Source organism: Pseudopipra pipra, chromosome 6 (assembly GCF_036250125.1).
Source record: "Pseudopipra pipra isolate bDixPip1 chromosome 6, bDixPip1.hap1, whole genome shotgun sequence".
NCBI classification, from domain to species: Eukaryota; Metazoa; Chordata; class Aves; order Passeriformes; family Pipridae; genus Pseudopipra; species Pseudopipra pipra.
In genome coordinates, this window is record NC_087554.1 from 8,189,386 (window position 1) to 8,203,427 (window position 14,042).

The 14,042-nt window shown below is 52.7% G+C and overlaps 1 protein-coding gene across 2 annotated transcripts in view; it reads left to right on the top strand.

Moving 5' to 3' along the window:
• PLCB2 (phospholipase C beta 2) overlaps positions 1 to 14,042 on the top strand; it is a 48,025-nt gene that overhangs the window by 25,158 nt on the left and 8,825 nt on the right. For both annotated transcript variants that reach the window (XM_064659956.1, XM_064659955.1), the window contains 22 exons: positions 117 to 217; positions 869 to 1,035; positions 1,231 to 1,377; positions 1,588 to 1,745; positions 3,602 to 3,684; positions 4,061 to 4,145; positions 4,805 to 4,976; positions 5,698 to 5,795; positions 6,499 to 6,595; positions 6,717 to 6,801; positions 7,209 to 7,333; positions 8,358 to 8,512; positions 8,837 to 9,001; positions 9,314 to 9,413; positions 9,649 to 9,753; positions 10,619 to 10,704; positions 10,796 to 10,892; positions 11,060 to 11,113; positions 11,874 to 12,084; positions 12,272 to 12,440; positions 13,260 to 13,336; positions 13,777 to 13,872. In XM_064659956.1, coding sequence (XP_064516026.1) covers positions 117 to 217; positions 869 to 1,035; positions 1,231 to 1,377; positions 1,588 to 1,745; positions 3,602 to 3,684; positions 4,061 to 4,145; positions 4,805 to 4,976; positions 5,698 to 5,795; positions 6,499 to 6,595; positions 6,717 to 6,801; positions 7,209 to 7,333; positions 8,358 to 8,512; positions 8,837 to 9,001; positions 9,314 to 9,413; positions 9,649 to 9,753; positions 10,619 to 10,704; positions 10,796 to 10,892; positions 11,060 to 11,113; positions 11,874 to 12,084; positions 12,272 to 12,440; positions 13,260 to 13,336; positions 13,777 to 13,872 — 2,633 coding nt within the window. The remainder of the gene's footprint in view (positions 1 to 116; positions 218 to 868; positions 1,036 to 1,230; positions 1,378 to 1,587; positions 1,746 to 3,601; positions 3,685 to 4,060; positions 4,146 to 4,804; positions 4,977 to 5,697; positions 5,796 to 6,498; positions 6,596 to 6,716; positions 6,802 to 7,208; positions 7,334 to 8,357; positions 8,513 to 8,836; positions 9,002 to 9,313; positions 9,414 to 9,648; positions 9,754 to 10,618; positions 10,705 to 10,795; positions 10,893 to 11,059; positions 11,114 to 11,873; positions 12,085 to 12,271; positions 12,441 to 13,259; positions 13,337 to 13,776; positions 13,873 to 14,042) is intronic.

Below are 14,042 nucleotides of genomic sequence, written 5' to 3' on the forward strand. Positions count from 1 at the left end.
CACTGGGTGGCACAGGGAGCAGCAGCACCCAGGCAGATGTTCCAGTCACTTGTGTTGGCCCAAGGAAGTGTTAAGGAGAGGTTTGTGGTCCTGACACATCCTCTCTGTGTTCTCAGAATGATGCCATCAACCCAGAGGACTTCCCGGAGCCCGTGTACAAGACTTTCCTGATGAATCTGTGTCCCCGGCCCGAGATCGATGAGATATTCACCTCACAGTGAGTTTCCCTCAAACCACAGCCCAGAACTGGAGCTCCTGTGGCAACAGATAGACAGAAAGGGGGGGATTTAATCCCACCTGGTTTGTCTGGTCTGAAGCCTCAGAAGGGCAGGAACGGGGTCACTCAACACCTTCACTCCCAGCCTGGACAGAAAGGATGAGACCTCCCTGTGCTGTGGAGACCCTGAACTGTCCCCAGCAGGAGGGCTGAGCCCAGGTCAGCACTAGGTCATGCCCATGTGACACTGCTTGTGGCCAGCCCCAAACGGAGGCAGTGTGAGAACCACAGTTCTCACAAGTACCCAGGGTACTTTTCAAGTACCTAAATCTGTGACTTCTTACATGGACTTGATTTTACAGGGCAGGCAGTGAATGCTCTTAAATTCAGGTCTTTTTAGAGTTCAGGTTAGAGCCTCAAAATGTGCTTTGTCTTCCCCTCAGTACAAGGTGTTCCCAGTATGGAATTATGAGGAAGAAGAAAGGGCACAGTGGGAAGCATCATTTACAGAAAGAAATGTGGACAAAGCAGAAATGTGTGGGCCCAGGGAGGGGGACCCCACTGCTAACCTGGGGAATGGCCAATCTCTCTCCTGTGAAGAGGTTTCCTGGGTAATTCCCAGGCCTTACCTCTGGGATTCTCTCCCCACAGCCATCTAAAAGCAAAGCCCTACATGACCAAAGAGCACCTGGCCAAGTTTATCAACAAGAAGCAGCGAGACTCCCGCCTCAACGACAGCCTGTTCCCTCCAGCCAGACCCGAGCAGGTGCAGAGCCTCATCGAGAAGTACGAGCCCAGCGGGATCAACATCCAGAGAGGTGAGTCTGCCTCAGCCCAGAGGTCCTGCTCTGGAGCTGGGATGGAAGAGCAGAGCATCTTGTACCTTCTGCCATCCTGCTTCCCAGGGGAGCAGGCAGCCTGGCTCCCACATCTCCCTGTGCTGAGGTGCCTCAGCAGGGAGGTGCCAGATCTGTTCTGTGTGGGCACCGCTGCCAGCTCTGTTTTCCATGCAGGGCAGCTCTCTCCAGAGGGGATGGTCTGGTTCCTCTGCGGTCCCGAGAACAACGTAGTCGCTCTGGACAAGCTGCTCCTGTACCAGGACATGACCCAGCCCCTCTCACACTACTTCATCAATTCCTCACACAACACCTATCTCACAGGTACGGACCGTTCCCGAGGGAGGCACCATCCCAGGGAGGGATGGATGGATGGCACGGGCAGTGGGGTTTGGGGGCTGAGGTCTGGGGCGGGCTCTGAACAGTGTGAGGAGAAGTGTCACCCTCTGCCTGCAGACCTCTTGCTAGGGGCTGGCAGAGGTTCCTGCTGCTCCTGTCCATGTGAGGAGTTAAGGCTGAGCCTGTCTCCCACAGCTGGGCAGTTCTCCGGGATCTCCTCTCCCGAGATGTACCGGCAGGCGCTCCTGGCCGGCTGCCGCTGCGTGGAGCTGGACTGCTGGAAGGGCCGGCCCCCGGACGAGGAGCCCATCATCACCCACGGCTTCACCATGACCACAGAGATCCTCTTCAAGGTGGGGAGGGCCTTTCTCCAGGGATGCTTTCCCCTGCCTGGCTCCAGGCTGGGGAGCTGCCAAAGGGATGGGCAGAGGGAGGAAAAGGCTGATGGAGGTGGCAAGGGAATAATGTGTGGGGAGGAGGAAAGGCGAACAGATGGGCACTAGGTTGGAGTTTGTGTTCGTTTTTGGAGCAGGAGGAGCAGAGAGGTGGATGGCTGGAGGAAGATGGATGACTAACCGAGGGAAATTCGGGAAGTCAGGCGGAAGCCAAGGAGGGATGGCTGAGCAGATGTGTCTGTGATGGACAGCACAGGCTGGTGGATTTATGGATAGGTGAACAAACAGGATGGCTGTTAGAAAACACACAGTTCAAATGAATGTATATTCTGGTGTGCAGCAGGTTTCTGTGGCTGAAAGCCTCACGTGGTGCCTTTTGGAGGAATAGGGTTCAGTTCCTTCCTAATGACCTGAGTGTTGCACTGTGTTCTGTGGGCAGCTGGCTTCCCTGAAGATTCAGCTCCCAGGCTTTGGAAGCACAGCACAAAGTCTGCTTCTCCCTTGGCAATACTGGGCATTTTTCCACAGCTGACAGGTTACAGATCAATGCAGCACACTGATTTTTTCTGCACTTCTTTGCACAGCTGCTGCCAACAGGCAGAGGCACTGGAGATTCTTCTTACAGCTCTTTGTTTTTCTCCTGTGTCTTCCCCCCCAGTTCCCACACTTCATTGTTACTAAAATATTTACATCGGGGAAAAAAAGCAATGAAACAAACCAGTCCTTAAGGTCAGAGGTATTGTCGTGTTTGGTGTCAGTAATTTCCCAAGCCCTGCAGTATCACTGCTGCTTTTTGCACAGCAGTTCAGTGCACAGAGAACAGAAATAGTGGCAGCTGTAGCTGCTGTAATTGCAGAGTTCTGCTGCAGCCTGGGACTGTTCCTCAAGGAAATTATAACCTTTTAACACAGCATGTGCTGGGATTTGGTTTTACATAGTACATAATGATACACAACAGACCTTTCCCTCCACACCTCTCCCCCTGTTCTACTATTCCTGGGGCCTTTTAGTAGCTCTGTAACTTCTCCTCAGAGCGTTGAGATTCCTGTGGCAGACCAGAGTGGTCCATGGAGGAGCAGCTGTGGCAGCCTCCCTCCATTCTGAGGTCATGGCTGAACAAGGATTTGGGATGAGCAGGGACTGTAATTGCAAAGGAGCAAATGGTACTTCCTTGCCAATTAGCAGCACCAGAAGGGAAAACAGTGCATAGTTTGTGGCAGCTTAACGGGGACTTGGGAAAAATATGGTTATTTTTTCTTACATCATTAATGCTGAGAAGGTTTCCATGGTGTTTGCATTTGAAATGTCAGCACAGCTGGTGACTGAGCACTCCAGCTTTCTGCTGTGAGGCAGAAGGGTTTTGGAAGCAGCTGAAACTATAGAAAATTGGGCAGGTTCAGAGGCAGGTATGGATAGGGTGTGACGTGGTTTAACCTGGTGCTGCACACACCTTTCTGTACCAGTTGAAGGTGCACAGGGCAGTGGTTTGGGGCAGGGGTTTGTCTCTGGCCAGACACTTTCACATTCAGTGCTGGATACACTGAGCTGTGTAGCAAAACCAAAGCCTCATCTTCCTACATCTTCAGCTGCATTTTTATGCAAGCTGTTGAGTTTAGCTGCAGGTTTTATGCCCTGGAGCTGGAAATCTGGGCAGGTGTGAAAAAGGTGACACCTCTCACCTTCCTACTGGGAGAAGTTCAGTGACTTTGAAGGGACGATCCTGACAATGACAATTCTGGAGTGTGTTCAGTGGGAGGGCAGCTGTGTCTCTGTTATTAATGAGTGCTGAGCTCTGACCTTGGCCTTTCCCTCAGGATGCCATCGAGGCCATTGCAGAGAGTGCTTTTAAAACATCTCTGTACCCCGTGATCCTGTCCTTCGAGAACCACGTGGACTCGTGAGTATCCAGTGCTCGGGAGAACCGTGTTCTGTGTCCAGAGCAGAAAGGACACAGGCAAGGGCTGCTGGGTTTGAAGTGAGTGCTGAGCTGAAATGAAACACTGATTGAGGTTTCTGAAACAACTGTAGGTGGGTCAGAGCTGAAGGACGAGCCGTAACCTGCAGAGTGGCGTGGCCACAACTGTGCAGCCTCTCAGCTCAGGGTGGCACTGTGGGAACATGGGAGTTGGGCTGGGAATGGCACCTCAACGTCTGCTGAGCCAAGGCACTGGGGCGTTTCTGGGTACAGTACATGGATCTCGAGGTGGTGGCTCATGCCAAGCTCTGGATTTGGGTGTCTCTCCCCCTGTTCACTCCTACCTGGTCTCCTGCAGGCCCAAGCAGCAGGCGAAGATGGCCGAGTACTGCAGGACCATTTTTGGAGACATGCTGCTGACAGAGCCTCTGGAGAAACACCCGGTGAGGGGCAGCTGGGCAAGGAGGCCAGGGAGAGGCCTTCTGGAAAACTTGTCACTCCTGGTGCTGGGAGGTGCCACAACAGACAAAAGGACAGTGAAAGAGAACGTGATGCTGTGGACAAACAGTCCTGGTTCATAGGGATGGGTGGAGGACTGCCACAGAGGTTTTCCTGAGCACTCCTGGGACTCTGCTCTTGTTTAACACCATGACCTGAGGGATTCTGGGCACTGAGCTCTGGTGGCCAAATTGTACCAGGGGTACCACATGTGCTTTGTACACAGCACTGGTTCAGCTCTCTCTGCCAGCCCCTGCTTTGGAAATGGGAACAAGGGCCTGGAAATATTCCCTTGCAGGCATAGGTGGGCAGGGCAGTGCCAGGAATAGCTCAGTAAAGCTCCCCATCTGCTTGACCCCAGTGTTCAGCTGACCTGTACAGCAGGTATTTCTGTTGGCCCAGTGACACAGTGGTGTTGCAGCTGCTCTGCAACTGCAGGTGAAATCCTGGGGAAAATCTGCATGAATCTGGTGGGATATGTTGGCAGATGGAGGAAAGAAAGTGTCCAGTGGGGGAGAGATGTGTCCATGCAGCAGGAATTGGCCAGAGGGACAGGAGAGGGCAGTGTTTGAATTCTCCCTGTGATGAGATTTATCTGTTGCAGCTGAAGCCAGGAGTTCCTCTGCCGAGTCCTAAGGACCTCTTAGGGAAAATCTTGATTAAGAATAAAAAGAACCAATCTGTATATGGGAAAAGGCAGAACTCTTTGAAGAAAGGGAAGAATGTGGAACCAGAAATCATCGAGCAGCCAACCCCTGTGGATGCTGAAGACACTGGTATGTCTGAAGGGAAGTGGGACTAGCAGAGCTAGAAGGGCAAAACCTTCCCAATCTCCCAATACCACCTTAGGGCAAGCCAGCACTACTCCCAAATTCAGTTAAGCAGCAGCATAAGCTTGGAAGAGAAATTAAATCTTCAGAATATTTTCAACACTTACTGCAGCCAAAAGAGACCATGACTTACACCTTGCCTGCCATCCCTTGGTGATTCACTGATACCCACTGGCCCTTGGGTTGGGGGAAGGGGGTTGATGGATTACTGCTTGTAGATCTCTGATGACCACAAATTCAGCACAGCTCACATTTCTCCACCCTGAGGGTCTTGGAAGTTTATAGAACCTTCAGCCTCTCTCTCCTCCCTTCCTGTCACCCCTTGGGCTCCGGGCCCCTGTGGGGGAACATCCTTGTCATGATATGAACACATGAAGTCATGAGAGGACAAGGGGGACACCTGGAAATGGGCATTTATTCTAAAAATACGTGTGACCTTGGTGGGAAAACAACCCTTTGATTGTCACTCCTGGGTGTGAGGGGAGTCTGCAGGAGGAGCACTTTGGTCTCCAGGGTGTGCTGATCCACAGTGTGCCAGCTCATATTTGGATTTGGCCAGTAAAGTTGTGGGATTCTGCCCCTCACTGCTGCTGATGACTTGGCTGTGAGGTTCTGCACCTGTCTCAGTGTCCTGCTGAGGTACCACTGATGTGGCCTCTGTGCTCAGTCTGGGCAGGTGATGTGGCTGAAGAGGAGCCAGAGGAGGAGGATGAACAGCTCGGAAACCTGGATGAAGAGGAAATTAAAAAGATGCAGTCAGATGAGGTACTGTCACTGCTGGTTCTCTTCCTTTTCTGTTTGGCTTCCAGTTTTCTCTGGGCCTCACCCGACTGAGTGGAGATTAACTCAAAATGCAAAGGGGAATGAACCTGAACCTGTCAGGGGCTTTCCTTCCCCTTTTGCAGGACTTTTGCAGGAGAAACTAAATAAGAGAAATTCTGTTGCAAGCACAGAGAATGTGGCAGAGGAGCTATTATTGCTGACTCTGCCTTTGACACTCCACGTGATTTGGAGATAACTGTTTGCCTCTGGGCTGTTGGAGAGGCTTAGCCTTGGTCTGATAGAAGTTGTTACTAAAAAAAGTGCTGTTGCTGAAGGGGGAGGGAGGAGATCAGCATTCCTGTGAATGAAAACATCCATTTCCCATTTCTATCTCCCTGGTATCCCTTGGAGAGGAGGGAAAATGGTGTCCCCAGTTTCTCCCAGGCTCCATGTTCTGAGGGGTTAAAGAAGTCCTGGGCTTTGTACCTCCTGACTGGAGCCTCTCATGCGCCCCAGTTCAGTTCTTGCCCAGCTGCCTGGAAACTCCGTGCCCTGCCCACCACGGAGCTGTAGGACTGGGAAGCCAAACCGGAGCGCTCTGGTCAGGGCAGCCCCTGGAACTCTTCCCCTGGGAAGTCTTGGTGGGGTTTGTTTCCCCCCAAGGGAAGGTCTCTTCACGCGTCTCCCCTGGGATGTTCCCGCGCAGGGCACGGCCGGCCTGGAGGTGACAGCGTACGAGGAGATGTCCAGCCTGGTGAACTATATCCAGCCCATCAAATTCGACTCCTTCGAGGTCTCTGCCCGTAAGTCCGGCTCGGTCCCTTGGGAATCCAGGCCAAGCGTTTCCTGGGCCCGTCGGTGCCCACAGCAGGACAGGGGCTGGGTGTGCCTTTCCTCTGATGCTTCGTCATCTCCTGCTTCCAGAGAAGAACCGCAGTTATGTCATCTCTTCCTTCACGGAGCTGAAGGCCTACGACCTCCTGAGCAAGTTCCCTGTGCAGTTTGTAGAGTATCCTTTTGGCAGCCCTTGTCCTGGGGGGCTTGGAGTGTCAGAGCTAAGCTGGATCTTGGGATTAGGCATATCCAAAGGGCTCCTGGTTCCCAGACCTGGTAGACTCTTCATCAGAGCTAGAAAGTGTGCAGGTGCTGGAGACATGGGATCTTCCAAGGTGGTTTGGGAGCTCTCCAGAAAGATTCCTGACAGGATGCATCCTGCTGTAGTCAATGTCAAGGCTGCCAGATGCTTGTCCTTAAGTGGGAAGGGTATGGAAAAGGAGCCTGGGCCTGCCTGAGCTCTTGTCTGGAAGGCTCTGAGTGTTTGGTAGCAGAGGTTAAACAGTTATAATGGGAACGTGTGGGCTGGTCCCAGGGCACACCGGGAACACTCCAGACTTGTTTCCTATGGAGCCCCCGCAGATACAACAAGCGGCAGATGAGCCGGATTTACCCCAAAGGCACCCGGATGGACTCGTCCAACTACCTGCCCCAGATGTTCTGGAACGTCGGCTGCCAGATGGTGGCACTCAACTTCCAGACCATGGGTGAGTGTCGAGGGTCCTCCAGCCACCAGCTGGGTGAGGATGGGTGCTCCTGGTCCCTGGGGTGCTCCTGATCCTCAGGTGCTCCTGATTCCCAGGTGCTCCTCGTCCCTGGGGTGTTCCTGATCCCCAGGTGCTCCTGGTCACTTTCTCTTCCTTCACTGCTGTTTCCCTGATGTGTTATTTATTCCAAGTGCCTTCTCCCAAGTGCTGTTCTGCGCTGGGTCCATCTCCCCCAGCAGCACTTTTCCATGTCCAGCACACCCCCACTTCCCCCAGGGAGTGCTGTCACCTGTGTCCAGGCACTGTTCCCGGTGTCCCATTCCACGATGTCCCACTGAATCACATCCTTGAACACACCTGCAGCCCTCTGCCTGAATTGCTGTCCCTTTACCAGGCAGAGGTGCAGCTCTGTCTGGCCACAGCACTACCCTGGCTGTGCCATTGTGTCCAGGATTTTGACCTGAACAGGGAGCAAGGGCCTTTCCTTGCTGCACAGCCAGCATGAGAAAGAAAGAAAAGCCTCCAGAGAAAGCTATTCCTTACCCCTCTTCCTTCCTTGGAGGTGTGTGTTACGTATAGAGAGTGTAGGAGACAAAAAGGAAGTGACTTGGAAAGGGGGTGAGTGAGAGGCTGGTTCTGGGGGGATGGCACAGTGCAGGCTGGTGCAGAAACCACCAGACAGTGTCCTCAAGTGTCAGAGAGAAGATGGACTCAGAGGAGGCCCAAAATGAAAGGGGGAAGGAGTCGAGGGGCTCAGGCAGCTACTTATCAGTGCCCAAAAGCAGCGAGTGCTCCTTAAAGTAGGTTTGACTTCAGTTCTGCCCGTGCCTTACAGTGCAGGCGTAAGCAAACCACTTCCCTTTGTGCGGCAGCTGCTCTCATGTTTTTCCCTGTGGCGTGCTGAGAGGCCTCATCAGTTTGTGGGGTGGCTTTGTGAGCCGTGGCTGGCAGGGGCCAGGGGCTCCCTGGTGGCACAGGGGTCCCTGTCCCAGCCCCCTGTCTCAGGGTGTGGCTCTGCCCACAGACGTGCCCATGCAGCAGAACATGGCCCTGTTTGAGTTCAACGGGCAGTGTGGGTACCTGCTCAAGCACGAGTTCCTGCGCCGCCCCGACAAGGACTTCGACCCCTTCTCCCTGGACCGCATGGACGTGGTGGTGGCCAGCACCCTGTCGGTCACGGCAAGTACAGCCCTCTGTGCCACCCGGGGGGCTCCTGGGGCACAGGAACCCGGGTGGTGCCCGGGATGGTGCTGCCGTGGCAACCCCCGGGCTTGTTTCCATTTTAAATTAATCATAATCACGTGAAAATGGAAAAGGAGCATCTGCCATGCGGGAGCAGCCAAGGCTGGGATGGTGGGGAGGGAGGAGGTGCTGAAGCAAGAAACAGGGTTGGAGGTAAAAGAAAAGCTGGAGCAGAAAAACAGACTCTGGGGTGAAGGAACGGGCAGGTCCTTGTGTTTCATTCTCTTCAGCTGTTGCTGACTCTGTTTCTCCGGATCACAGATACTCTCTGGTCAGTTCCTCTCGGAGCGCAGTGTCAGGACCTACGTGGAAGTGGAGCTCTTTGGGTTGCCAAGGGACACCAAACGCAAATACAGAACCAAACTGACCTCCACGGCCAACTCCATTAACCCCGTGTGGAAGGAGGAGGCTTTTGTTTTTGAAAAGGTGAGAACATTTGAGCGTAATTTAGACAGAAAATCCTTAAAGCCCCCTTTGGCCACAAGCACTGCCCTGGGAGAGGTCAGTGACAGCAGAAGGGACTTCTCTCTGCAGACCCCAGGCCTGGCTTTGGGCAGGCTCAGATAACACCTAAGCAACAATATCCAAAACAGCTCTCCGTCACTATTTCCCAGAACAGACAAGGGGTAGCTGGAATTGCGTGGTTGGAAGGAGAAGGGAGTAAAGCTCTCCTTGGAGGAGGATGCTGTCAGGAGTTAGAGGTGAGGGCACTGGTGCCTTACTCTGCTTTTCTCTTAGATCATGATGCCTGAGTTGGCCTCTCTGAAAATCGTGGCTTGGGAAGAAGGAGGGAAGTTCATTGGCCATCGTATCATTCCCGTCATCGCAATGCACTCAGGTAAACCTGTGGAAATCCCTTTGGCTTTTGTGCCCTTGGGAGCTGTAAAGAAGATACAAACAGCTGCATGTTTGGCTCCTTAATGTCCACTCCTGCAGGCAGTGCAGTCATCCTGTTAGGGCCTTGGCTCAGTGCCAGTATATCCTGCCTGTGCCCTCCTGGAAAGAGGGACTTTGTGTGGCAGCTGGAGGGCCAGGACTGTGCCAGCCCAGCTCAGTGCTCTGCTCTGTCCCAGGGTACCACCACGTGTGCCTGCGCAGCGAGAGCAACATGCCCCTCACCATGCCCTCCCTCTTCGTGTTCCTGGAGGTCAAGGACTACGTGCCGGACGCTTGGGCAGGTAAGGACATGTTGGAATGTGCGGGGCGGGGGCTCTGCCTTTGTCCAAACTCTGATCCAGAAGTGTTTTCCCAGCCCAGGGAGTGCTTTCCTGCTGCACCCTTCATTCCTGTCAGGGTGGGACTGAGCACATGCCAGGATCCCGCCCCAGCCCCGCTGCTCTGGGAAGAGCGTGGATGTTCCCACTGCAGCTGTGCCTGAGTCCCACCTGAGGGGGTCAGTCCTACTGTTCCTCAGAGCCAGGGGAGCTTTCCTTGAGGGAAAAGGTGACAGCTCTCAGGGGCTGGCAAGAACAGGGCTTTTAGGGAGCACACTAATGTTGTTCTTCCCTGTTGGAAGAGAAGGGAGGTTCTTGCTGGTACTGAGGTACAGACCCTTTGAAAAGGGTCAGAGCTGCACGAGGACAGAAGCCCTACTGGAAGGATCAACATTCGTGACCAAAACCACACTGAAAGTAACAGCATCAGCCACACAGCTTCCTGTGAATACTTCTCACGTTTGCTCCCTCCTCCCGTGTGTTCATACAAATGAACCTTTTTCACTGGGGAAATCCTGAGAAATTGATGGGTTTAACACATTTTTATAAAAACCACGAGTTTATACAGCATTAGACTGGAATTGAAGCAGGGAGCTGTGCAGGTGAGGAAAGTCTGAACCTGGCTTTGGATTTTGGGAACAGAGTTGTGAGCCATGGGCTCAGCATGGGACTGAGGTGAGGGTGATCCCCTCCCTTTGTGCTGTCAGGGGGAAGCTCATTACAAGCAGAGAACACAAACTGGCCCTTCTCCACAGTGTCCTGTCCTGGGCAGGGAAAATGAGTCCATGAGTTGTTTACTGCCCAAGCCAAGCCCTCTGTCTGATTCCAGATCTCACCATTGCCCTCTCCAACCCCATCAAGTTCTTCAACATGCAGGACAAGCGCTCCGTGAAGCTCAAGGATGCTGCGGGGGAGGTCAGTTCTTCCAGGTTCTGTTCTCTAGAGCACCTTGCATGGATTCAGCCTGGAATAAAAAGCCTTCATTTACCTCTGATCTCTGTTTTAGAGGCCTGGCACACAGAGGAACGTCCCATCTGCTGAGACTAATGGGGTGCCAGACTCTGCTGGGAAACACAGCATTCCTCCCTCCAATGGCTCCACAGGTAAGTTTCCAAGAGCTTCCAAGTACTTTAACATCTTGGCAGCTTAATTAACTCCTCACACCAAAATCCTTCACATGGCCTGTGCTCTGGTGAGCTCTCCACTGTCCCTTTCCAACCTCTGAACATCCAAGATGGGACATTAACAGGAGCCTCTTTTGGGATTTCAGGAGCAGCGGCGTTCGCCAGGAATGAAACCGTGTTAGAAGTGATGCAGATGGCAGGTAACTCCCTGTGCTGTTCACCTGAGCTGAGGTGCCAGTCATCTTGTATTCCCAAAGTAGAAAGGCCTGCCCCAGCCCTGCCTGGTGTAGCCAGCACTAAAGACAAATCCCAGGAATCTTGAGGCTCTGGGTTCCCTTCAGCACACCTGCACCATCTGTACGATGTGTGGGTCACCTGTGTCTGACTGTGGCGTGATATAAATCCCTGCAAACACGAGGCCTAATTATGCCACAAAACTGGTCTGAAGGCACGAGAGGAAATCTGCTCTGCCCAGGATATGTTGCCAAGTAACTGTTATGTACCTTAAATTTTGCTTTTAGAAGTTATTCCTGAAGGGAGCTGTTCCCCAGGACAGAACACGGTACCTGGTGAGGGACGTCCCATGGTGTGGAGCAGAAGGGCTCTGGTTGGAATGGGCACTGAGGGACGTGTGTTGGAGCTGTTTGCTCCCGTTTGCCCAGGCCAAGCCCTGGGAAGGAGCTGGCCCTGCTCAGCACAGTTGTGCTGCAGACACATCTGCACATTCTGCTCCATTTTACATATTCCAAGTCCCAAAAGAGTTACTTCCCCTGAGCAGATAATTCTCTGTGGCCTGAGAGCAATGTTGGCCATCCCCATGCCCCCATCCGTCAGGGGCAGGGAAAGAGGGAGGAAAAGGAACGAAGGCAGTGCTGAAACCACCTGTGTGGTTTCCAGAGGGTTTGGCAGCAGGTGGAGAAATGCTGTGGGACAGCAAACATCCTCTGTTTTGTGTTTCAGAGCCTGAGACAGCCACCCTGGCTGAGCTGCAGCAGATGAAGCGCTTCCTGAAGCTGCTGAAGAGGCAGGAGAAGGAGCTGAGGGAGCTGGAGCAGAAGGGAAGCAAACGGAAGGAGGAGCTGCTGCAGAAATACTCTGTGCTCTTCTCAGAGTCCACCTGCCACGAGGGCAAGAAAAGCATGATCCACATGAGGAAAACCCAGAAGAAAAGGTAAATACAGCCTAGGGGTCACCTCCCCAAACCAAAACAGGGATCCCCAAGAGAAACATGGGCTCCCCTTCTCTGAAGGGAGATGGAGCATCCATATGTCCCTGGGCTGTTCCCATGGGAGTGGGTGGGGAGGCTGGGATTGTATTGGCAGGGCCAGAAGCAGCCCAGCCCTGAATGTGTTGTGCAGGAGCATGACCCAGGGTGCCGTTGGTACCTGTGCAAATCCCGTGGAAGTGGCGGAGAGCGTGGATCGCCGGCTCCTGGAGCTGAGGGAGAGGCTGGAGCTGGACCTCGTGCACCTGGGGCAGGAGCACCACGAGGGCATCCGGAGGAAGAAGGAGCAGCACGCCACGGAGGTGAGGCTGCAGGGGCCACCAAAAAAGGGATCCTAGGACAGCCCCTCGCTGGAAAACTGAAGGCAATGTGGGAGTAGTACAGGGAGTCAGTTGGCCTACTCCAGAAAAAAAATCAAATTGGGTAATTCTCCAAGAGGAGGTCCATGTTACTGGTTTGGTTTTTTCCTGGACTTTCCTAAGAGAATGGTTTTAAAATAAATAAACAAGGTTCAGTTTCTTTCTGAGAACATTTTAAGGAATACAGTTAAAAATGAAAATCTAAATAATCAGAAGAAAAAAAACCTCAGCCACGTACTGCTTCACCTCATTCTTTTTTAAAAATTACTTACCTCCCTTGATGTTTCTTGTGATCTTTCCTAAAGGAACTTCTCTAGAAAACCTACATTGATGAACCCCAGAACTAAATTTGTGGAAAAAGTGACTCCTCCTGTGGAAGGGAGAGTTCATGCTTTCAAGGTTGAATGCACAACAAAAAAAAAATATAATTTTTATTTGTTAATGTAATTTGGGGGGGGTTGAGAGGTTTTTTTTTTTGAAGAAAACCTGTACTTGAAAGTTTTCCATGTAGTACTAAGTCCCATCTCACCTGATCAATTCAGCAAGCCTTTAGGAGTGAATACATTGAGTATCTTTCACAGAACTGGTACATAAACAAAGTTTTAGTTCGCCAGAATTTTTTATCAGATTTTAATTTTTTATTTCACGTCAAAAACAAGTGTAGGATTTTCCCGGATATCATCTTAAATACCGGGTAATTCAGTTTAAAAATCATATATTTTTGTTTGCTCCCTTTTGATGTTGTTTTCATCCCTTGACCAGCAAGTTGCCAGGATCCTGGAGCTGGCCAGGGAGAAGCAGGGAGCCGAGCTGCGGGCGCTGCGGGACACGGCAGAGAGGTAAACACGGCCCTGGGAGCCCAGAGAGTGCCCAGCTCTGCCCTGGGAGGGCAGGGAACGGGAGCATTTCCCTTCCTCCACTCCAAGGTGAGAGTGACATCACGGCAGAGAAATGCACAGATGCTGGAGGATAGACTGGAAACTGGGAAGGTGGAGGAGGGGAAAAACTCCTGTACCGCTTCCCTTCAGCATCTGCTGCTTCCGCTGTTGGGGGCAGGACACTGACTTTGGGAGGAATCTTTGTTAGGAACCCCTTAAAAAAACCAACCAAACAAACAGAAAAAGCTTAAATAGAACTTAAACTATTCTTAAACCTTCAGGCCTTCTGCTGCCTGACCCCTCCCCGGTGGCATTTGTGGCCAGCAGAGCGCTCCAGAGGGATGGGATGGAGGGCTGCTCCCGTGCTGGTGCCCAGGCCTGTCTCTCCTCTCTCTCCACAGCAATGTCAAGGACATCAAGAAGCGGCTGGAGGCGAGGAGGGTGGAGCGGATCCAGGCCCTGCTGAGGAACACCAGCGACAAGGCTGCCCAGGAGAGGTGCTGGACGCTCCCGGGCCGTGTCCGTGCGGGATGCAGGGCCTGCTGCTGCCCGGGGAGCTGAAGGAGTAGAAACCTGCATCCAGTTCTTTGCCTTATGTCTCAGACACCTTGGAACGATGTTTTATTTGTCTTTCCTAAATTGCAGCGGGTTCTCCGTGTGCCAGGAC